The sequence below is a fragment of the Rhincodon typus genome, chromosome 30 (assembly GCF_021869965.1).
Source record: "Rhincodon typus isolate 14 chromosome 30, sRhiTyp1.1, whole genome shotgun sequence".
Taxonomy (NCBI): Eukaryota; Metazoa; Chordata; class Chondrichthyes; order Orectolobiformes; family Rhincodontidae; genus Rhincodon; species Rhincodon typus.
This window is the reverse complement of record NC_063361.1, coordinates 12,505,481-12,530,430: the sequence shown is the minus strand read 5'-3', so window position 1 is coordinate 12,530,430 and position 24,950 is coordinate 12,505,481. Positions and strand designations below refer to the sequence as shown.

Below are 24,950 nucleotides of genomic sequence, written 5' to 3'. Positions count from 1 at the left end.
GCCCAAAACGTCAGCCTTCCTGCTCCTCTGATGCTGCTTGGCCTGCTCTGTTCATCCAGCTCTACACCTTGTTATCTCTAGGCAAACAAATTACCTTAGCAACAAAGTTAGTTTGTGAAATTGTTAGCTCAGCAGTGTCTGTTTAGAAATCTGCATTGGTTATTCAAAACTGAGAAAGTCTAGATTTCAATTGAGTGCACAATTAAGGAAAAATTCCTCTCAGCTCACAGGACTAGAACAAAGGAACAGTTAAGTCAAACCTACAGATTCGTTAACACAAGTCAATTTCTCTTTGATTAACTTTGAAGTGATAGTATTGGTTGATGGTATTTTGTTTTGCCGTGTGTTGTGGGATTGTTCAAACTGTGTTACATTTAGATAGCTTGGTTTGGTTTATACTATTTTTTATGTAATAGACTTGTTTTATTCTTACAGCCAAATCTACAGCATGTGTTTACATTTCAGTGAAAGACCATAAAAAAAATTTTAAAAAGACGAAATATCATCTATCAAACCAGGTAAAATGCTGGGATCAGATTTGTACAACAGTAATAGCAGCTAAGATCATAATGTATTCAGCCCTTGATTAGATTGCAACATCACCTATAACTTAATTATTTAGTCTGCCTATTCTAATTTTTCAAATAACTTGCTTGTCATTGATGCCCTCATTACTCATAACTAAAACAAATAGAACTTAGCCAAAGTGTCAGTTTTGTTGAATTTCATGGAGGGTTTCTTGCATATGGTGAAAATCCTCATTTTACCAAACCTGCCTCCCTTAGATGTCTATTACACAACTATGGCACCCCTTCTGTCTGATTCTAGCCCCATCCTACCAGAATTAGTCCTGGAACAACTCGGCATCCTCAAAATCTGGATGGAGAGTGGCACCCTTGTTGCCCGCACCATTTTTAAAAGGGTCACTGTGCATCTGGACAAATGTTAGCAATTTGGCAGTGCCTCTCATCAGTAATGAAAATTGCACAGTAGCCTCAAAGCCATACTGCTCACAGCGCATAGCCAGCATGGCTGACACTCAATTCATGAATACAACAATTTTCTCAACTAAGTCACTGTTTAACCACCAGCCTACAATTTATCTGCCTTTATCTACATCCTATCTAAATACCTTAAGTCACTGCTACTCTGTACCCAGTGCCCACTGTTGATCTGCAACTGGTCACTGTCCAGTAGGGGAACATCACAAAAACACACAAAAAAAAAACAAAGAACTGCAATGCTGGAAATAGAAATTGGTGGAAACACTCAGCAAGTCTGGCAGGTCCTATGGAGAGAAAGCAGAGTTAATGTTTCAGATCCAGTGATCCTTCCTCAGAATTGGAGGCAAGCAATGGGACAAATCCTAAGGTGATCTTTCATTTACAGCAAGCAAAAGTGAACACAAACAAAATTAACAGAGGCTACTATTCTTCCACACATAATAAACCAAATGGTGGTATGAGTCCACAATAATCTACTGAGCTCTGTCATGCACAAGAAGAGCTCCATCTTCTCCCAATTTCCTCATCCTTTTCCTTAGAAGACAGCTCCTGTCTTCCAAGTTCCTCAGCATTTATCACATTGTCTTGTTCTCCGATTGTGCCGAGTACCGCATGCCAGGATAATGCAGTACATTCTGTCCGAACCACACAGAGGGCCTCCAGACTGGTCTAAGTCACGGAATCATATTTTCAGCTACCCTATCATGTCCACCATGATCCTGACCAAATCACGGGTAGCATTATATTACGCTCTGCATCAGTTAAAAGCTGTACAATATTGCCACCAGCCGGGGTCATAGGGAGTAGAGTTCTCCAGGACGCAAACGTTGGCTGGACACTGATCAATGGAACTCCTTCCCCATGATGAATTTGGCCGTGTTGTAATGTAGCCGCCTATGTGCCATGTGTGTACAGTTGATGGCACCCAGGGGAGCGAGGTATGTTTCTGAATCCTACCACCTAGGTTGCAGCACTGACCTTATCAACTAGAAACAAAATGATCTTGCACAGGTGGCATTGGTCACTTTCCTGAGGCATTTGTGGGTATACAATGGATCGCACACAAGTCATCTATGACTCCCTGGAAACAGCCTGTTGCTTTGAAGTCCAACGTAGCTGTCACTTCTCATAGTCACTGGGGGAGAATGGTCCCTACTCCTGCAGCTGACAAATCCAGCTCTCACATTCAGAATAGTTCCATCCCTGTGTTTGCGACATACAAAGCTGTACTGATAGTGCACCCTATTCGGCCCCAGAAAATGAAGTCGGGATGAAAAACTCAACTACTCCTGCAGTCAGCACGCTTCCTAAGGGATCCATGGCTGCGAACTCTGACTGAGCAGGGTGCTTTTCAGCCCCCACAGCAGCCTACTGCTGTACCTGAGCTTGCTGTCAGCCCTGGTCCTCCTGCATCTACTTTCACATTTTTAGGAAGTCAGCCAGGCCACCAACATCCCACCATCAGTCAAGGGCGTGACTCATGCTGGCAATTAGCTATATTGGGAACATAAGCAGCAAAACAGATACTTCGCTCTCAGAACAGTCAGAGGTGATATGCCCTATTAATCAGGACTGCACACACTCCTTCACACAGTAAGATATGCAGTGCTCAGAAAACGAATGCCATATCTTCATTATGCATTCAACTACAGCCTCCACATGTGCACCAACTAGATGAAGGTGCCGCACCCGCTGAGTGACCCCCTGACCATTGTCTTTTCAGCACCCCAAATGATAATTTCCACTTGCAATGGCCTTACAGAACAGACCATTGCCTGCACAATGGACTTTAGTCAGACAAATCCCGACTGGGGTTTGTAAGATTGTTATGCCTAAGACTGTATCATTAGCTCAAGATAAAATGAATGTAGTTATAGGACCTGTTCTGAAGTCTGCCTGACAGCTGAGGTGACTTAACTGGTAGAGATTGCACACAGCTCAGAGGTCTGGTGGACAGTGGTACTGTCCGTAGCTCTGAGCCAACAGCCCTGGATTCAAGCCCCACCTGCATCATAGGCAAGTCATAATACATTTGAACAGGTTGATTAAAAATATCTAGCTCAGCTCAGATGGTTTTACTGGAAACATGGCCACAACGGCCAAACCATATGCATTGATAGTGGATCGTGAGAGTTTCTGAAGTCCAAGCAAAGTATTGAAAATATCAGGTGCTAAACACTCAGTTTTGAAAGTCTCTAGGATTACTCACAAGGTCCATGGTTTACATTTCTATGGAGATGGGCTTTGAGAGGATAAGGGGATCAAAACTTTTGGGGAGAAGGCAGGAGTGTGGGGTTGAGAAACGTATCAGCCATGATCAAATGATGGAGCAACCTGGATGGGCTAATTCTGCTCCTCAATGGTATGGTCTTATAAAGGTTTTCAAGATACTTCTGAAAAAAATCACAGGCAGTCTTCCAGGATCTGAAAGAACAGTTAGAGGCTGTAAGTCTATATTGTTTACTAAGCAGATAGTTGGGAGTTCACACATGGTTTGAAAAGAATAAATTCACAAGGAATTGAAACAAAGCTGAAGATTCACCACTTGTGCTAGAGGGAGAATTAGCAAGAAAACCTCTCGCTGGTCTACAGTAAAAAGGTTGCAGACTGGGCAAAGAAAGAAATGGAATTAAAACCTTGGGAGCCAAGAATTGAAAATGTGAATAACCACTTAAGGGATAATGAAAACTACACTTCAGAAGTGAGGTTTTTCCAGTTGTGCTAAATACGAAGAGAAACGGAGATCTGTTAACCAGCATCAATTGCAGTAAATAATTGCCCCTTTCTCTGTATTAGGGATATCAAACATTGTATCTTAGAGATAGAGTTTTCTGTCTTTAGGCAGCAAGACTACAAACATTACCATGCAAGTGTTTATGCTTCACTTTAGCCTCCTCTCATCTTTCCTCATCTGGATCAATCATGATCTTCTCTTCCCTTCTCCCTCATGTTTCACTTTCTTCCTTAAATGCAGAGACACTATTTTTTTCAAATAATCTTTGCAATAGTGAGTTTCACACACTCGCCACTCTTACAAAAAGATCTGTGTTTTGTCACCCACTAGATTTTGACTTGCCCGTCTATTGTATGTTGGAGGAGGACTTGGTACATCAAAGACTGTAAGTCATTCATAATTTTCCACTGTCTGTAATTTCAAGAGGCCGCTTGTAGCTATTAAAAGTTATGTGAAACTGTCAGTACTGCTTATATTTTCACAGGTGTGTTTTTAGCGGAAATCAAAACTGCTCTCACTGTAATTCATTGTCAACATTTGATGGACTGCCAGACCAGGTAAACTACATGTTGAACTAAGTGAGAAATGTACTTTTGAGTCCCTGGATCATATTTGGAGCAAGTTATGTCAGTTCTGGAATCATTCCTATGGCTTACAGGAAGGCCTACTTTGTTCCAATATTTACAAAGCAAAAGAAATCAAACCCCAGGGATTATATGCCTGTTACTTCAATGTGACTCAGAGGAAAGGTGATGGAAAAATGACATTAGGAACGAGGGGAGTGATTAGACAATTCCAGCAACAATTTAGGAATCATAGGCTGTTCCGTTATCTGACTGAATTTTTGTGAAGAAATTATGTTGTTTGTGGTCAATAGTTTATAATAATAAAAGCAAAACACTGTGGATGCTAGAAATCTGAAATAAAAACCAAGTGCTGGGGAAACTCAAAGTCTGGCAGCATTTATGGAGACACAGAGTAAGAGAGAGAGACAGAGAGAGAGAGTTAACTTTTGAGTTAATATGATTTCTTCAAACTGGAGAAGAGTCATATTGGACTCAAAACATTAAGTGTTTCACTCTCCACAGATGCCAATTTGCTGAGTTTCTCCACGGTTTTGTTCTTACATTAGTCTAGTTAGTATTGTCAAGTTTCTAGACAGTCAAAAGTGCCACACCAAAAGCTATTGGGGATATGTAGGGATGCATGACAAGAAGAGTGTGGGTGCTCAAAAGGTAGAATTTATAAACTCCTACCACAGGTAAGTTTGAGTCAAGTAGGATGTTAACTTGTTTAGAATCCCTACTTCCTGGATTAAAGGAAGCAAGTGGGGAACAGTGACTAATTAACTCACAGGAGGGGCACAGTCTATGAAGAGTGGATGCTGTGGATTTTTCAGGTTTAATCAGTCATCAGTAGCTAAACAGAGGCAATACTGTTTGTATCATTGATGTCCTACTTCCCCTCACCACTCCCCTAACATCTTTCTGATCACTCCTGCCTCTTTGCTTCCTGGTCATGGCTTAATAATTTGGATAGCTAAAGCCAGGTAGTGAAGACAAAAGCTATTACTAGCAGAATCTTAAGATAAACTCAGTCTTCTGCGATTCTGAAATCTAAATCTGCAACTCCTCCCCCCAACACCTCGCTAATAATGGGAAATATAAAGCTTCACTTTCCTACACAAACCTCATGTTCATTCCATGGTCATATGAAAACTATGTCTCCAGCCTGTATTATGAGTTTTTAGAATTCCTGAGCAATCCTCAAGCTTTCATTATTTTAAACCAAGGTAGTTTGGTATGGTCCTTTTAATTGACTTCTCTGAACAAGTCGAACAGGGAGAATGGGTTTCCATGTTGACAAAATTTGTGATTTATTTTAAGTAAAACCAAGTAATGTGTGGCAAAACAATTATTTTCTTCTACTCAAAAAGCAAGTGTCCTAAGAACTTTAAATGAAACTAAGTAAACTTTAATGCTTTCAACAAACCTAGTTACCTTTTTCCTTTCTTTTTCCAAAGCTCTCCATTGTTCATAGCACTCCTCCAATCGGATGTGAAGCTCATTGGCTGGACCACTTCGATTTTTCATAGGTCTTGGAAATCCAAATGGTGGTATAAATCCATAAAGGGATGCATCTCCATAAAACATATCATTGAAAAGGGGATACAAGTGACTGAACTCCTCATAAGGAAATAATTCACTGGGATCCATTAATGAAACAACAGGGTGCCCAAACTGAAGGTTAGTTCCCGAAGCAACACCACGTGCACCAAGTTGTGACATATTATGGTTCCGTCTAAAGTCACCCATCATGTAGGGACTTGAAAAAGAAGCTGACGAACGAGTCATATAATTTGCTACACTGTTGCTGTCTCCAGCTCCTTGTTGGGAATTGTGACTATTGTAATAGTAAGACTGAGCACCTAGCAAATCTCTGTACATGCTCTGGGAGAATTCATCATCCTTTTTTTTCACATCTTCATTCAGATCATAATGGCAATTTTGCTGTTTAGTTTGGTAACTAGGATATTTGTTTGCAACATATTGCTGAGTTGATGAACTCCCATGGAATCCATTTACTTGTTTTCCATTTTGACAATTCTTCTCAATGGGTGATTCGAAGTACACATCTCCAGCTTTGTTTTGCCCTTCAACATGCGTACCTGACTGAACCCGTTCCACATTATATGCAAATTCACTACCAGACACCTTGGAATGGTTATCCTGACTATAAATTCCTGTGGGTCTCTGGAAGTAAGCACTACTGTTTTGAGAAAAAGGCAAGGAAGACTGATGAGAAGATGGACAAAAAGAATGGGATGACGTTTTAGAGGCAGGAGATACTTGATTATTGAGGTCTGTTGAGTTGTCTGCTTTCCCAAAGGAAGTAGTGGTAGCAGTTTCAGAACCAGAAGTAGTTAATTTCGTCCAGGATTGTCTGTTTTGGTAAGTCTCTCCAGAATACACAGATACAGGTAAAGCATTTAATGGCTGAACATAATCAGACTGCTGAGAGAAATGATCATAATTGGAATGTTGTTGCTTTTCAAAGGCCTTCTCAAAGTCACTTCTAATCGGGCAAAACGTATGTGGATTTCTTCCACATTCAGATGCACACTTTTGCCCCAAATCACTAGTTAATCCCATTTCTTTTGAAAGCTGTTTTTCACTCAAACCAGACGATGATTTTACACAGTATTTTAAAGTATGTTGGTCAATGTTTAATTCATCAAACCCCTTTTGTGCTTGCTTCCCTTTTGACACTCTACTGCAGGTATCCATTTCTATCACTGGTAATTCTGGCATACAATCAGAAGAGGTCTTTCCATCTGCTATGTTAAAATTCACAAATTTGCTCTGTCTGAATTTACTGCCATGTAGTTGCTCCATATATCTATTGCCAGCATTACTGTTGTAGGAGTTTCTGGAATTATGCAGAAAAGGAAACAATTCTGTGGACGTCTGACTGGATGGAGTACCGACTTCTTTAAAATCTCCTCCATCTCTGCCATACATGTGTACATCTGTTCCTGGTTCTCTAACTGATACTGATAATCCTACTTGAAGTTTAGAACAATTCTTCACATAAGGAAACTCCTGAAAGTTCATCTTGTTGGTATCCGTGGACTGAAAAGGACTGCAGTCAGCAGCTTCTTTCTTTGAAGGAAAGATCCATTGCTCTGTAAGATCCAAGTCATCAAATCCTAAGAAATCTTCCATATTTATTTTCTGCTGTGAGGCTAAATGACTATCCTGCTGGTACTGTTGTTTGTCAGAGGTTGCTATGGATTCTTTCGCATTAAAAACGGATTGTGAATATGATGTATCCACAGGTTTCTTAGACTCAGATGTGTGATCTAGATGTTCTGTATATCTGCTGGTTGTGGAAGACCATATTGATCTTAGCAAATTAGAGGAGGTATTTCTAAAATAAAAGATATGTTGCAAGGAGAGATTAAGTAATAGTTTAATTAGTTTTAAAAGGATAATATGCATTGCAAAATTGCATTTTGTTTGACATGATGTAACAGCACACTAGGTAACCAATGCACTACATCACAGCTGTGGAGAAATGCAGGCAGTACTCTCTGCATTATTGTAATTCATTGCAGCTATGCAGCTGAAACAATTAGGCTGGTCAGAGCAGCAAGGGACTAAGAAAGTCAGTAGAAATGGTATTCTACATCTTATGCCCAGTTCACACTGACAAGAGTAGACTGTTCAGCTACAACTAGGGGTCCAATACTATCAGAAGGTCAAAATACTTATCACGCAAAAAATGGTTTACGCTTGATCCTCATTATAAGTGTGAAATCAAACCAAGACATCTACGCCCCCCGAGCCCAACTCATTAACAGGTTCTGACAGATCCAGTGGTACTTCCGAGTTTTTCAGGACAAATAGGGATTTCCATTCTAGTGCTATCCGCGGTTTTAGGTTATCTGCGGGAGATTCATGCCCCGAATCCCCGCTGACAATGAAGATTAGGCACATTTCATTTATTAACCAAAACACTTATATACAAGAACATACCCTTCAACAAACAAGGATTGCGATTGCTCAGGTTCTTCTAAAATATTGGAAACAAGTCCATACAGGTCTGCAGCACTCCCAAAATCACTCAGTTCAGTCTGAGACCTATCCAGGAAGAAGATCATCCAAAAAGGCAATTAATTTTTGACTGCTGTGCTAAAATCCACAAGTCAGAATCATTAGGATCAATGCACAATTCAAAAACAAAGGAAATAAAAAACAAGCAATTTGGTTTGATATTGAGACTGAATCCACTATAAAGTGGAACACCACTTCTGAAATCTCAAGGAGTGCAATTGTTTTATCAATTAATTTGAGAAATATTAGTAGATTTAACCCAGTAATTAGTGTTTTAAAAAGGTCAGCAGCATTACGCCTTGTATACTCGTTTATTCCTTCAAAGAGCACAGAACTGGTTATACTTTTGTGAGATCAATTGGAAGTCAAAAGAAACCCTCAGGGAGTAACTGATGGTTAGCTCAGTTGGGAGGACAACTGGTTTTGATGCAGAGTAACACCAGCATCACAGGTCCAATTCCTGTGCTGGCGGAGGTCACAATGAAAGCTCCACCTTCTCAAACTCACCCCTTGTCTAGGGCATGGTGACCCTTGGGTTAAACTTACCATCAGTCAACTTTAGTGAGAATGCAGCCTTACGGTCCATTGGGACTTCAGCAACTTTACCTATTACGTTACCATGCATCGTATCAGCCCAATGGCAATCATTACAGTGATAGAAGGTATCGTTGACAGTATTGAGAGACACACCTACTCAACAATAGCCTGCTCACTGATGTTCAGTTTGGGGGATTCCACCACTGCACCTCAGAGTCTTGTCCCAAATGTGGGCAAAACAGCCAAATTCCAGAGGTGATGTGAAAGTGGATACCTTGCCATTCACGCACATCGACCGACAGTAGCATCAAGGAGCTCATGCAAAACTGAAATCAATGAGAAATCATTCCTCTAGATGGAGTCATATCTAGCACAAAGGAAGATGGTTATGGTTGTTGGACACCACATTTCATTCCTTGGGCATCACTGTAGGAGTTCCTCAGGGTAGTTTCCTAGGTCCAATCATGTTCAGTTGTTTTATCAATGATGTTCCCTCTATCACAGCATCAGAACTGAAGATGTTTGTTGATGATTGCTCATTGTTTTGTATCATTCGCAGCTCCTCAGTTACTGAATCAGTCAAGGCCCACTTGCGAGATCTGAATAACATTCAAGCCTAGACTAATAGATAACAAGTGACATTTGTGGCAAGTACTAAACCATAACTATTTACAGCATGAGAGAATCTAATTGATTCCTGTTGACCTTCAATAGCATTACATCGTGAATCCCAGGAATCAACATCCTGGGCATTGCTACTGTAGAACCTGAACTGTGCTGGCCATATAAATACTGCAGCTGCAAAAACAAGTCAAAGGCTAGAAATCCTGTGGCATGTGACTCACCTTATGGCTCCTTGAAGCCTGTTTACATTCTAAAACGGCACAAGTCAGAGGTCTGGTGAATACTCCCCGCATGTCTGGATCAATGCAGCTCCCAAAATTCTCAAGGCAGAATGCTTGACTGATATCCCATACAGGACCATAAACATTCCTACCCTCCATAAATAACACACAGAGGCACTGCAGCAACTCATCCAGCCTCCTTCAACTGCACACAAAACCTGCAATCTCTATCACGGAGAAGAAAAAGCTAAGGCAGCAGACTCAAAGAATACCACCACTTGCAAGTTGTCCTCCAAGTCATGCACAGACTAACTTGGAACTATATCACTATTCCTCTACGTTCACTTGGTCAAAACTTGGAACTCTCTTCTTATAGCACAGAGTACCTACGTACCACATGAACTACATAACCTTTTCCAAAGCAATCAAGAATGAGCAACAAACACTAGTGTTGCTAGGGACTTACATCCCATGATCAAAAAAAAAAGACCAAACTGACAGATTTTACTCTCGGAATCATAGAACAGTTATGGCATAGGAGGTGGCCGTGTGGTCTACTGTGTCTGTGCTGGCTCTCCAAAGCAGCAAATCTACCTAGTGCCACTCACCTGCCTGATCCCCATAGCTCTGCACATTCTTTACAGAGAACAATCCAATTTCCTCTTGAATGCCTACACTGACCTTGTCTCCATCACGTTTTCAGGCAGCACACTCCAGTTGCCAACTACCTGCCAAGTGAAAATGCTTTTCGTAATGCAAATGCTACCTTATCTTAAATCTGTATCCTCTTGTTCTCAGTCTTTCCACAAATGAGATGATATTTCCCATCTATTGTCCAGATGCCTCATTATTTTGAATACCTCTACAAAATTTCCTCAACGTACTATTCTCCAAGTATAAAAATGAGCTCCAACTTCTCTAATATATCTATGTACCTAAAATTCCTCATCCCTAAAACCATTCTTGTCAATCTTTATTGCACTCTAATGCCTTTATATCCTTCATAAAATATGGCATCCAGAACTATATGCAAAATCTAATTTGTGTGAAACCAGCTTAACTTCTCTTCCAGACTTTTTCAGCAATTTCACAGTTACAATGAATCATGTGATGGCTTCATTTCAAACTGTAACACACACATTTGACAAGTGGTCAAGAATCCACCTGGTTCTTCCAGGTTGCAGTTCTGATGAATCTACATTTACACCACATTTGTGACAAAATATACAATAGTTATGCAAAGCAGGGAAACCTTTACTTTTAGCAGTCACCAATTTTAAACTTTACATAGTGAATAGAAAACGTATGACCAGATCATTCATGCTTTATTAGATGTGTGTCAGTATTTGGTGCATCAACGATCTAATATTTCCTTTTCTTTCATTATGTACTCAATCACATCAAGTACACCTTTTCACTTTTTTCCAGACCCGATAGCAACTTTCTCATTTCTTTCAAAGTTGCAGACTGCAGTCAATGAAAAGCCTGCTTCCTCCCACAGTTCTACATGCCACCTCAAAAGGGGAGTTCTCTTAGCCCTAAAAACTGCCATTTTCCTCCATGTGCCCCCTCTAACAGCAGTCCCAGCCTTTGAGCTTCAAAAAAAATGCAACAACTTTTTCAACACTGTAGAGATTAGGCTATAAACTATGAAAAAGACTACAGTTTGCATTACTCCGCTCCATGATTTAATATTATAATCCTTCCAAATATACAGCGAGAATATTAAATTTGGATATAACCTAGGATCATACCGTCTGTTGCCTGTCAGCATAAAGCTTGGATCAGGCCAAACATATTCCTAAAACTGTACCCACAGAAATGATCAAGCCAAACATGCCACCCACTTCACACATGCATGGCAAACATTTCATACTCTTTAATTTAGCTCACCTAATTCAACTGAAAATGCACTAATCTTGACTGATAATGACCCAATATACTAACTCTTCTGATGACAAACAAAACCAGAAATCATTCCCAGTCTTCAATAATTAAACTGCTCCAGATATAAATGGGCCAATCAAGAATTTGACAGTCAAATTCAGAAACTAGGTGTTGACTAAGTCCCACCTTCAATCAGATCTTTGATCTCTATTGTTTATCTAATGCTGCATTTTACCTCAAATGGCACAGGATCTGTCCTACTGCCAAGCCCATTTGTTTCTCGTGGTCTAACCTTCTCTGCTACCAGGACCTTCAGCCCAGGGTGTTACAGTGAATGGACAATGAACTCCACTCAAGGTGCGAGGGACACTTTCAAGCAGCACCACAATAAAAGGGAGTTGTCAAGGAAAGCCTTCATATAAGGGACAGGATTTTATCAATTTAGTCTCTATCAGAACACCAGGACCATTTGAGTGTTGGGTATCCGAAAAGTAAAGTATTCACCTTTTCCAAGACTGTTACTGTTTCCTAGAGTCACAGCTTAAACATCCTTCCTCAGAATTTCCTTATAAATTAGGGAGGGTGGATAGGATGAAACACCTATTCTGTCCAAGGAAGAACTTTAATTCATCAGTTTACAGCATGATTCAGGGATCCTGCTGTGGGACTGAAGGTGTTGCAGTGAGGTTGTTCTCCCAAGAACAGGTGAAAAGGCTATCCTTTTCTGTAAAACACGCGAGATGGAAATGGCTGAGGAAATCAAAAGCAAGATTGTGGTCCGTTCAAATGTGAGTAAGTGCACCAAGAGGATCTTGGACAGTAGGTGGTCAGGGCAGGTGACATAACACTTTCAAGTGTCAAATCCTATATTCTGACTAGCCCAGCATTCTTCAGAGTAACACACCTTGCAGTTCTACTCATTCCATTGTGCACTCACCTCAATGACCCTAGCATGTTGCTGAGAGACCAGAAATGGGTGCTGTAGCCATCAATTCAAGAATTGAAGGGTGAAAAGAGCTCCTTTTCTTCAAGTCGACCTCTTCAGACATTTTATAACACACATCCATGGCAGGTGGAACTTGAAACCAGAACGTTTGGCTCAGAGGGAACTATAGTACTACTGCTACCAGTGCTTAACAGCCAATAAAGGAGTTATAAATTGGCTTTTTAGGTATGTTAATCACGTTGCAGACCCAAAATGTTTTCCCTGCCTTCAATCCTACCTCAGTGAAAACCATAGATTCAAGAGATTCAAGTATGATCCCAACTCAAACCAATCTCCCCGTGTCTGCAAAGAATATCTGTAACAGAGTTTATTTGCCCTGGAAATTAATTTGACTAAAAAAACTGCAATCTCAGATCTTAAAATATTGAACTTTGTGCCAGAGATTGTACAGGATGAAAGATGGCATGTCAATGAGATTAACACATCAGATTATAAAGCAGACTATGGCATAATCACCAATCATTGGTGTGTAAGAAACGCCTAAGACTGTAACGGTTTGCAGGCTAAAGCTTTGGCATGTCCAGTAGCAGCACAGCAAAGTTTGAACATAGGGGTGGATTTTAAGTCAACACCAATGTGAAGTATTGGTGACAAATGTAAAATAAACAGATGGCCAGCACACTGCCTTCCCACCCCTGATCCATATCCCACGTTACATTGGGCTAGTAAGATAGCAATCTGTTTGCCTGCTCTTAAGCCAATTACTTGCCACTTAAGGACCTTAACCACCTAAAGTGGAATAACGTGTTTGACTGGGGCAAGTGACCAGTCTGTTCAGACTCATGGCATAGGAAAAACCAGACGTATATGCCTCTCGCCTTTGAATTTGGGGGTACTACTTCCTCCAAGACTGAACCCCTGCTTTCCCTGCACCCCTCAAAATTCACCCCATAAAAATAATATCCTCAGCGGTTGGTATTATTACCAATGCCATAACTATTAACTCTAACTCACTCCAAGACATGACTGTAGGGTCAAACATAATGAGGTAGAGGAGATGTGCCTTACCCTTTTATGAAGTGCCCAATATGTCCAACTTGAATCAATGAAAGAGGAGTATTGCACCAAAATTTCAGCTCTATATTAACAGCATACATGAAAATGGAAATGAAATGGTTGCACGTAGTCCAAGCATGGCTGGGCAGGATACATTGTAACATCAGCTATCTAACTGGCGTATCATGATCTTGTCCAATTCTATACAGCATGACCCAACCATCCTGGATTTTCTGGGGCTGTCCCCAATTTCTCTCCTTTAGCCTAACCAGACAGACACGGTGTCTACATATGAAGAGTCAAGAGGCAGCACAGTGCACATGGGAGAGAGCCACGAGAGACAGCAGTAAAGCTGCGCTCACTGGCACCAACATCATTCTCCACCCCTCTTTAACTTGATCCTGAAAGATTCCTTAAAACGTACCATTCTTCTCACCAGTGTTTCCATGTCCGAGGGACTTATCGAGCAATCACTTCTTGCCATTCAAGAAGTACGTTGTCGTGGTCTGAGGATTGTGTCTTGGAAAGCCAATGGGGCAAGCTTATGTGTACTGATCTCATGCAGGAGGATCTTCACTTGCCCATTAAAGGGGTGGGAAGTCACACTCTAGTTCAGATTTCGTTTTGTGTCTCTATTCACTTTTCTAATTTTTAACGTTACCCACTGGGGAAACGCGGTGGTCAGTACCGCTGCCTTACAGCGCTAGGGACCCGGGTTCAATTTCATCTTCAGGAGACTGTTTATGTGGAGTTTGCACATTCTACAAGTCTGCATGTTTCATCCAGGTGGTCCGGTTTCCTCTTACAGTCGAAAAACGTGCAGGTTAGGTGAACTGGCCAAGCTAAATTAGCCATCGTAGCCAGGGATGTGTAGGATTAGCCGAGGGCATGCAGGGTTACGGGGTTAGGGTAGGGGGTGTGTCTGGTGGGATGCTGTTTTGGAGGATCACTGTGGACTCGATGGCCCGAATGCTACATTTTATGATTCTATCAACTTATAAGCTATCTGGGCATACAAAATAGAAGTAGGCCATTCTGTCCTTGGGCATCCTCTGCCATTCACTCTGATCATGGCTAATCATTCAACTCAGTATCCAGTTCCCGTTTTCTCCTTTGATCCCTTTAGCTCCGAGAACTAAATCTATCTCCTTCGTGAAAACATTTGACATATTGATCTCAATTGATTTCTGTGGCAGAGAATTCCACAAGCTCATTGCTCTTTGGGTGAAGAAATTCTCTCTCATCTGAAACCTAAACAGCCCACCCCGTATCCTTAAACTGGTAACACATTCTATACTCCCGTTTACTCTGCATTTACCTGTCTAATCCAGTTAGAATTTTAAAGATTTCTAAAGAGATCCCCCTCATTCTTCTAAACTCTAATGAATATAGCCCTAATTGATCTGGTTTCTTTTCAAGCAGCAGTCCTGCCATTCCAAGAATCAGTACGGTAAACCTTTGTGGCACCCTGTCCATTGCCAGAACATCCATCCTCAGAGGAGACTTCAAGTACACACAATTATCCAGGTGTGGTCTCACCAAGGACCTGTACAAATGCAGCAACACATCTTTGCTCCTGTACTCAAATCCTCTCACTATGAAGGCCAAAATACCATTTGCCTTCTTTACTGCCTGCTGCTCCTCACCTTTAGCGACTGGTGTACAAGGATACCAAGGTCTCACTGTACCTTGCCCTTTCTCAAAGTAATTTCCATTCAGATAACAAACCACCTTCCTGTTTTTGCTCCCAAAGTGGATAACCTCACTTTTATCCAAATACTTCATCTTCCACCCCAGTTTTGTGAATGAGTTTTTGTACCCTGATCATGGATTCATATGTTCTATGATCATGATATTCACTCCAGTATTAGTTCAATCAAGTAATGAAAAAAAAAACTATATCCTATTTACAATATTCTCATGTTTCACTGCTACTCTACTGATTGTAATGTTAATATTTATCTCACTGAATAAACAGTGTGAAATATTCTGTGTCTGTTTCACATAACTTATTTGAAGATCATTCTAGTGGCACTAAGGCAGAAATGGCACATTGCAAAACATAAGAAAATGATTACATGTACAAGCATATCCCATTTTAAAAATAATGTTGATTTATCTTAAGTAGAAAAAAAACTGATTTGGTAAATAAAGCTCTGGGGATTAAACTAATTGTCTTGTGTAGAATAATGGCCTCCCAGCAAGTGATTACTTTTGACACTCAAGATAAAAATAAAAGTCCTTAAAACATGAAAATATCTACGCACTGGGCTTTTCTTTATATCATTTAATTGTGGAAATAGATCATTCACATACCGGTTAGGGTTGTTTTGAGACCCAGCAAGTTGCTTATAATCATCTCCAGATGTTGACCAAGGAACATAGAACAAGGAAGAATCAGCAGTGGTTGACACTGATGCAGTATAGGACTGATGTGAATCTATATTTTCTTCATATTGAGGTACCTGAGAATTCAGTTGCAAGATGAAAAATCTTAACACTATTGAAATGCAATGATCAAGATTATAAATATATTAGTCCTCCTAAGACTGTTTCAAAACATACAATTCTGGTTCAAATCACAAAATCTGTCCATTCGGTAAGATAGAATAACTTTAGTAGATGTACAAAATAACTATATATTTATAAAGCAGCTCAACTTAAAAGAAAACCTTCTAAGGTGCTTCACAATAGCATCATAAAGTGTAACATTTAAACCAATAAAGAAATCAGCAACAAATGCTAGCACTGCGAGCAATGTTTACATCTTACGAATGAACTAAAAAAAACTGACAGGTTTGAATCTCAAAACTACAATTTCATCGAATGACCTAATTCTGTGCTGTAACCGTTTAGCATTGGTTTTTATGCTGGAACAATGAGAGAGAAACTTTCCTAGTCCCACTTCTCTGTAGCAATGCAATTTTTAAAAACTTTTCAAAAAGAAAATTGGATAGTTTTCCGAAGGCGTAGATTGAATCGACAGTAATGCATACTTCAGGATGTGAGAAATGGAGTTCCGCAGGGGTCTGTGCTGGGATCTCAACTTTTTACAAGTTGCAACGATTTAGTTGAGAAAAGTCCAGGAATGATAGCTAAAATTGTAGATTACACAGAGATAGTTAAGAAAGTATTTTGTGAAGGAAACATAAGGAAGAAATTGTGTAAGAATATAGATCGATTTAGTGAATAAGCAAAAATCTGGCAAGTGGAGTATAATGAAGAAAAATGTGAAGTTTTCACTTTCGCAGGAAGAATAAATAAAAAATAAAGAGCGTATTACTTAAATGGAGAATGACTGCCGAACTCCAAGGTGCAGAGGGATTTAAGAGCTCCAGTGCACGAGACAAAAGTTAGTGTTCAGGTACAGCACAATCAAAGAAGCTAATGGGATGCTCTCCTCTATTATGGGTAAAATTGAAAATTAAAGTAAGGACAGTTACACAGGGCAATGGTGAGGCCACATCTTGAACACCAAGTACAGTTATGGTCTCCTTATTTACAAAAGGATGTAAATGTATTAGAGGGGGTTCACTAGATTGACATTTGAATGAGTCGGTCATCTTATCAGGATAGGTTATACAGATTGGTCTAATTTCCACTTGAGTTTAGAAAAGTTACGGGTGATTTGATTAAAGTGTATAAGATCCTAAATGGTCTTGACAAGGTCATGAATAGGATGTTCCCTTTTGTGGTTGAGTAGAGAACTGGAAGCACTGTTTCAAATTTAGGGGTCACCTTTTCAGCATAGAGGAAGAGCAGAAAAGTTCTCTCTCTAGGAGCTGTATGACTGTGGAACACTGACTCAGCACATTGAGGAGGCAGGGTCATTATATTTTTAAGACAGAAGTAGACAGAGTCTTATTAGGTAGGGTTATTGGGCTAGATGCAATTTTTTTTTCTTCATGCATTTATTACCCATCCCTAATTGCACAGAAGGCAGTTAAGAGTCAACCATATTGCTATGGGTCTGGAGTCACATGTAGGCCAGACTAGGTAAGGATGGTAGTTTCCTTCCCAAAAAGGATATTAGTGAATCAGATGGGTTTTTCTAACAATCGATTCACAGAAGACTCTTAATTCCAGATATTTATTGAATTCAAATTCCACCATCTGCCATGACAGGATTCGAACTCAGGTCCCCAGAACGTTATCTGGGTCTCTGGATTAACAGTCCGGCAATAACATCACTGGGCCGACTCCTCCCATCTGAAACAAACAGATCAGCCATGACCTTAATGAATGGCAGAGTATGCTTCCAGAGATGAACAGTCTACTTCAACTCCTATTTCATATGTTCATATATTTATGATGTGTAGATATCATCACTATCTTTGAACCTGCAACCAGTCAAACAGTAACAAAGGTGCTTGCCAATTTATGAACGTTGTACTTACAAATGCGATCACAAACGGGGATAATTTTGAGGATCCGGTACACGAACCTTTTCTATACTTACAAATGGCTACTTTACATTGTCCTGCATTGTGTTCCAACTTGTGAACAGTAATAATTCAGAAAGCCCAACTAAAAAGGAACATCATTTATTGTTGAAAGTAGAGCCACTACTCGTAGCATACAAAGGCTTGCCTCAGTTTGGGACAGACAGTTCTTTATTTTCTGTTCTAATCAACCTTTTCAAAGTTGCTATCAAACACCTCTGGAACAGGTTAGACTTGAACCTGGGCCTCTTGGCTCAGAGGTAGGAACACTATCACTGCACCATAAAAGCACCGAGTCTGCTTTATTGTTTTTTGGTGTTTTAAAAACAACCTGTTCAGGTAAGTTATGATGCAGGTCCGGAGCAAGTGGAACTTGAAGGTCTCCTGGAACAGAGGTAGGGGCAGTACCACTATGCCACAAGAGCCTATAGGGCTCAGTTGATGAGTTCCAGCTGGACAGACTATTGCCTGTTACCTAAGGAACACATACTCCACAAACTCTACGAGGCAATTAATTAATGATTTCACATGGGATTATCACACAAATGGACTCAAGACTGGAACTTGTTCGCAATCCAGTTTATACGGTGCATTCCATACTCATAAAGACCATAAAGACATAGCAGCAGAAATAGATCATTCGGCTCAGTGAGTCTGTCCTGTCATTCAATGATATCGTGGCTGATCAGATAAACCTCAACTCCACTTGCTTTTTCCGCATAACTCTTGATTTCCTTACTAATTAAAACATCTCAGCCTTGAACATAAGTTTGGCTTCTACAGTCCTCCACAGTAAAGAATTCGAAACATTTACTACCTTCAGAGAAGAAAATCTCTCTCAGTTGTTTTAAATGGGTGAAGTCTTACTCAAATTACACCCTTACTCTGAGATTATGCCCTTTGGCCCTCGTTTCTCCCATAAGGGATAGCAACCTCTCACCATATACCCTTGCAAGACCCATAAGAATCTTATGCTTCACCTCTCATTGTTCTAAGCGCCAATTAGTACAAGCGCAACCTACTCATAAGACAATAACTCCACACCCAAGATCAACCTAGTAAACCTTGTCCAGACAGCTTCCAATGCCAGTATGCACAACCTCACATTTTCCCACATTGTTTCACATCTGACAAGTTTTTGCCGAAGTATTTAACCAATCTACATCTCTCTGCAGACCTCGTGTTATTGTCACCTCCCATCTTCTCACTTAATTTTGTGTCATTGCAAACTTGGCAATAGTATGTTCACTTCTGACCTTCACATCATTAATATATATTTGTAAATAATTATGGCCCCAGCACTGATCACTGTAACAATCCATTATTTACAGGGTTCAGTCCTGAAAATGCCCACCCTATCCGTGCTCTGTCTTCTATTAGTTAGCCAATTCTTCATCAATTCTAATATATTACCCCCAACACAATAGGCTCTTATCTTATTAAGTAGCTAAACATACCTGATCAAAAACAGTACTCCAAATATATTTCATCCAGTGGTTCCCCTTTGTCTGGCCTGTTTGTAATCTCCTCAAAAAAATCTAATAAATTTTCAGATGTAATTTTCCTTTCATGAAGCTATGTTGATTCTGCTTGATTTTATGTATTTCCAAATGGTCTGCTATAATATCCTTTATAACTGACTCTAATATTTCCCCAATGACAAGTGGTAAGCTACATGACCTAGAGCTGCTTGTTCTTTTACATCCTTCCCTTTGAATAAAGGTGTTCTATTGGCAGTCTTCCAATTCTCCAGGACTTTTCCAAATTCTAAGGATTCTTGGAAGACTACTACCAGTGCATCTACTGTCTCTGTCACCACCCTATAATATCCTAGGGCCCTGGTACTATTTCTCTCAACTCTGCCCTCATTCCTTTCTAATGACTCTTATTTAAGCTCAGCACAGTTGTTTCTGACCCAAGTTTCTCATCTCAATCTGACTGCTAAATTCTACCACTGGTTGAATATATGGTCACTTTTTTTTCTAAGGGAAGTTTTATACTGATAGTTTATCAAACTCACCTAAATACATATAACCAGATCCAAAACAGTCTGATCCCACATTGGATCCATAACACATTGTTCTAGCAATCTGTTCCAAATACATTATGAATTCTTCCTCATGGCTACGTCTGCCAATTTGATTATCCCCATCCACATGAAGATTAAAGTCACCCATAATTAATGTACTGCCTTTCTTACATGCACTTGTATCTCCTCATTCAAATTCACTTTTGATATAGAACAGTCAAATATTTCTCTCTTTCCTGTTGTGCCAGTTGGGAAATTTGTTAATGGGTTCTCCATGGCTGTGTAAAGGAAGCTTACTTTCACCAGTCAATATGTATATTATACACAGGGAACCGTCCATTAAAAAGTTGGCTTCATCAGGAGTCTTTCATTTAGGGCACTAGACATTTGCTCACTTTACAAGCTGCTGCAAAAGTAGTGCAAAATTATCTTGCACGATGATGGCTAACCCGATCAGATCATTGTTCACTGTGTATTGTGGGCCAGAAATAGCTTTTCAGACCTGAAAAGTACCTGGTCTAATTCAAGATTATCCTGGGAGGGCAAATTATCTCCAAATTCGAACAATAAGGAAGCCATTTCACGTTACTACTATGCAGATATTATTGCACACAAATGTGGTACTTGCCACTAACAACATACTGCATCAGTCCAAAAAGATACTTTATTTACCATCCAACTGAATAATGTCACATAGGAGTTTCAGTGCCAGGGAACTACCAGGAATGTAGGCTGCAATTCCGAGCAATTAGCTGATCAAATAAAAGACCTTCAAATTACTCGATAGGCCAAGTATGACTCATACTAAACCAGCCAGGGCTTGTAAAACCCAAAGCAATATATTTATGATTAGATGTGATTCTGCAAATAGACATGTTGAATAATCCTGCACTAATGACTACACTAACAAACAATTTAAGACAATTAAACTTGCAGTGTAGCTTACTTACACACTTGCTAAAAGTAACATACCTTCATATGCAGGGAGCTGTTCTCTGCAAACACTGCAACAAAAGTCCAAAGATGTGCAGGTTAGGTGGATTGGCCATGCTAAATTGTCCATAATGTCCAGGGACGTGCTCGCTAGGTGAATTAACCACAGGAAATGCAGGGTTACAGGGATAGGGCCGGCATGGGGAAGGGGGTGGCGGTGGTTTGGTCTGGGTGGGATGCTCTTCAGGAGGGGTGGTGTGGACTCAAATGGGCCAAATGGCCCATTTCCACACGGTGGGGTTCTAATGATTCTATATTCAAGATTTATGTTATCTTCTAAAGTACCCCCAAACTGGGGGAAAAGTATAGTTTGTGGAGCTGGGAGGAACACAGCAGGCCAGGCAGCATCAAAGGAGCAGGAAAGCTGACATTTCAGGTCAGGACCCTTCTTCAGAAATGAGGGAGGGGGAAGGGAGCTCTGAAATAAAATCGAGAGGATAGGTGGGACTGGGGAAGGTAGGTGAGATGGTGATAGGTGAGTGCAAGCAGGCAGTGGTGGGGATTGGTCAGTGAGGTGGGAGGATGGACAGGTGGGAGAGAAGACGGACAGGTCAAGAAGGTGTAGATAAGAGAGGGGGTTGGTCATGAGATAAGGCCAGGGGTGGGGAGATTTTGAAACTAGTAAAGTCCACGTTGAGACCATTGAGTTGTAGGCTCCCTAGGCGGAAATGAGGTGCTACTCCTCGACTGCATCTCGTGTTTCCCATGCCTCTTCCCTCACACCCCCTCCCCGCAACAAAAACAAAGACAGAATCCCACTTGTCCTCACGTATCACCCCACTAACCTCCGGATTCAACGCGTCATTCTTCGCCACTTCCACCACATGCAATCTGACCCCACAACCAAGGATATATTTCCCTCCCCACCCCTATCTGCCTTCCGTAGGGATCACTCTCTCCGTGACTCCCTCATCCACTCCACACCTCCCACTAGCCCCACCAACCCCAGCACCTTTCACTGCTACCGCAGGAAGTGCTACACCTTGTCTGACACCTCCCCCTCACCTCCATCCAGCCACCCAAAAAACCTTCCACAGACAGATGTTCACCTGCATATCCACTAATATGGTCTGCTGCTCCCGACGTGGCCTCCCCTACATCAGTGAGACCAAGCAGAGGCTCGGAGAGCGCCTGTGCTCTGTTCACGACAAACAACACCTTCCAGTCACGAACCACTACAACTCCCCCTCCCTCTCCCTGGACAACATGTCCATCCTGAGCCTCCTCCGGTGTCACAACGACGCCACCCAGAAACTGGAGCAGCACCTCATATTCCGCCTTGGGAACCTACAACCCAATGGTCTCAATGTGGACTTTACTACTTTCAAAATCTCCCCACCCTCGGCCTCATCCCATGACCTCCTCTCATCCCCACCTCCTTGACTGTCTGTCTTCTCTCCCACCTATGCGCTCCTCCCACCTCATTGACCAATCCCCACTACTCCCTACTTGCACTCACCTATCACCATCCCACCTACCTTCCCCAGCCCCACCCCTCCTCTATTTATTTCAGAGCTCCATTCTCATTCCCCCAATTCTGAAAAAGGGTCCCGACCCGCAACATCAGCTTTCCTGCTCCTCTGATGCTGCCTGGCCTACTGTGTTCCTCCAGCTCCACGCCGTTATCTCTGACTCCAGCATCGGCAGTTCTTACTATCTCTGAAAATTATAATTTCCCTGTTTGCTCCTTAGCAACACTATTGCTAGAGTTGATTTGCCAAACATTCACCATCCCCTTCTTCTGTGGCGTAAACTGTTATGATTGTTTGAAATTTACCATTTTTACACTGGTTAATGCATTTTGCAACATGCCTCTGTTTTCACAAAGTTAACTGGAAGTTGTCAAGAGATCCTAAAAGCCACTGGGAAATGTCACTGTCCTCACTGAATAAAGCTGTGCGGATGGAATTCCTAATGAAGTGGTGATAGCTTCTTTTCCAGATTTAGCAGCAGCTGCATACAGGACCGATGTCACTCACCACTGATAATATGAACATTTAGGAAGTGAAATGGCAAATGGAAGTGTAACGGAGACCTTCGTGAATGGCAGGTTAACAGTAAACATCTTCAATCAGTAGCAAAGTAGTAAAAAATTAAGCCACATCAGGTACGAGACACATTCAGGGTGATTTCAAGAAAGACTATATTAAAAAGTAGGGAAAAAACAATAAATTTCCAGGAATAATTTAATAATGGCAGAAAGGACAGGATTTGCCTTCAACTCATTTCACACAATGGGTGCTACTTTGCTGTTAATAATGAGTTCTACATTCCTGTGATGTGTTTACTGAGTGATTAATGTACAATGCCAGCAAATTCTTAAGAATAATGGGAAGAGTAAAAGGATATCAACCAGCAATTGCTGGGGATTTGCATAATCTCCTCTTCTCTGAGTTTACTAGCCAGTGTGTACATGTGTAAGTCACGAACTTGCTATTATTATTTCAGGAAGGTTCGGTCCACCATCTCTGCTTGAATTCCAGTGTGTAAAGCTGTACAATTTTAAATGCTGTTTTCATAAAATATACATTTTAATTGCATTCCAACCAAAGTTCAGAAAATAACATGCTATTCTTACCTGTGCTTTATAAGGACTGAAGAATGAATTGCAGTTGACCAATGCATCACTAAATACATCTGTTGTTCTGCTGTTAGCATCAATACCATTGTAGTAACGATTCACACTTTTCAAAATAGTTTTAGGCTGAAAAATGAAAGAAAACCAATATGCCCTTTTGCCCTTGATATTATTTTAAAAATTAGCAATTATTTTTAATTAGAGAGAAACATTCATTGAAAACTAGGTCAAAAAAAAGGTTTAGGTAATGTACAATTAGGAAGGTATAATTTACTACTTTCAGGTCGGACACTTTTCTTACATGTTCAGGAACGAGCAAATTACGATGTATTTTACAAGATATGGCTGTCCCCCGTTACCTTGATTTTCCTTGGAGGTCACTTGCTGACAATCTTCGTCATTGCGAAGACAAATAGGGCTAGGTAACAGAAACATAGAAGACAGGAGCAGGAGGAGACCATTTATCCCTTTGGGCCTGCTCCGCCTTCATCATGATCATGGCTGATTGTCCAACTTAATAGCCTAATCCAGCTTTCCCCCCATAACCTTTGATCCCATTCGCCCAAAGGGCAATATCTGGTCACCGCTTGAATATATTCAACGTTTTGTCATCAACTACTTCCTGTGGCAATGAATTCCACAAGCTCACCACTATTTGGGTGAAGAAATGTCTCATCTCCGTCCTAAATCGTGTACCCCAAATCCTCAGACTTGACTCCTGGTTCTGGAAACACCCATCAGGAACATCCTTCCTGCATCTACCCTGTCTAGTCCTGTTAAAATTTTATAAGTCTCTTTCAGATCCTCCCTCATTTGTCTGAACTCCAGCGAAAACAATCCTAACCTCGTTAATCTCTCCTCATACGTCAGTCCCACCATACCTGGAATCAGTCTGGTTAACCTTTACTGCGCTCCCAAGAGTAAGAGCATCCTTCCAAGGGAAAGCACCAAATCTGGACACAATATTCTAGGCATGGCCTCATCAAGGCCCTGTATAACTGCAACACATTCCTGCTCCTGTAATTGAGACCACTCGCAATGAAGGCCAACATATCATTTCCCTTCTATACTGCCTGCTGCACCTGCATGCTTATCTTCAGCAAGTGGTGCACAAGTACACCCAGGACCGGCTGCACACTCCCCTCTACCAATTTACAGCCATTCAGGTAGTAATGTGCCTTCTTGTTTTTGTTTCCAAAGGGAATAACCTCACATTTATCCAAATTATACTGCATCTGCCATTGATGTGCCCACTCACCTGACCTGTCCAGGCCATCTTCATC

At 40.9% G+C, this 24,950-nt stretch overlaps 1 protein-coding gene across 1 annotated transcript in view; it reads right to left on the bottom strand.

The window, feature by feature from the left end:
* The window catches only part of moto (minamoto), a 64,492-nt gene that overhangs the window by 26,112 nt on the left and 13,430 nt on the right, over positions 1-24,950 (bottom strand). The window contains exons 2-5 of the mRNA XM_048614397.1: positions 23,668-23,793; positions 15,942-16,090; positions 8,277-8,381; positions 5,739-7,668 (exon numbers count right to left, since the gene is read on the bottom strand). Of these exons, the coding sequence (XP_048470354.1) occupies positions 5,739-7,668; positions 8,277-8,381; positions 15,942-16,090; positions 23,668-23,793 (2,310 nt within the window). The remainder of the gene's footprint in view (positions 1-5,738; positions 7,669-8,276; positions 8,382-15,941; positions 16,091-23,667; positions 23,794-24,950) is intronic.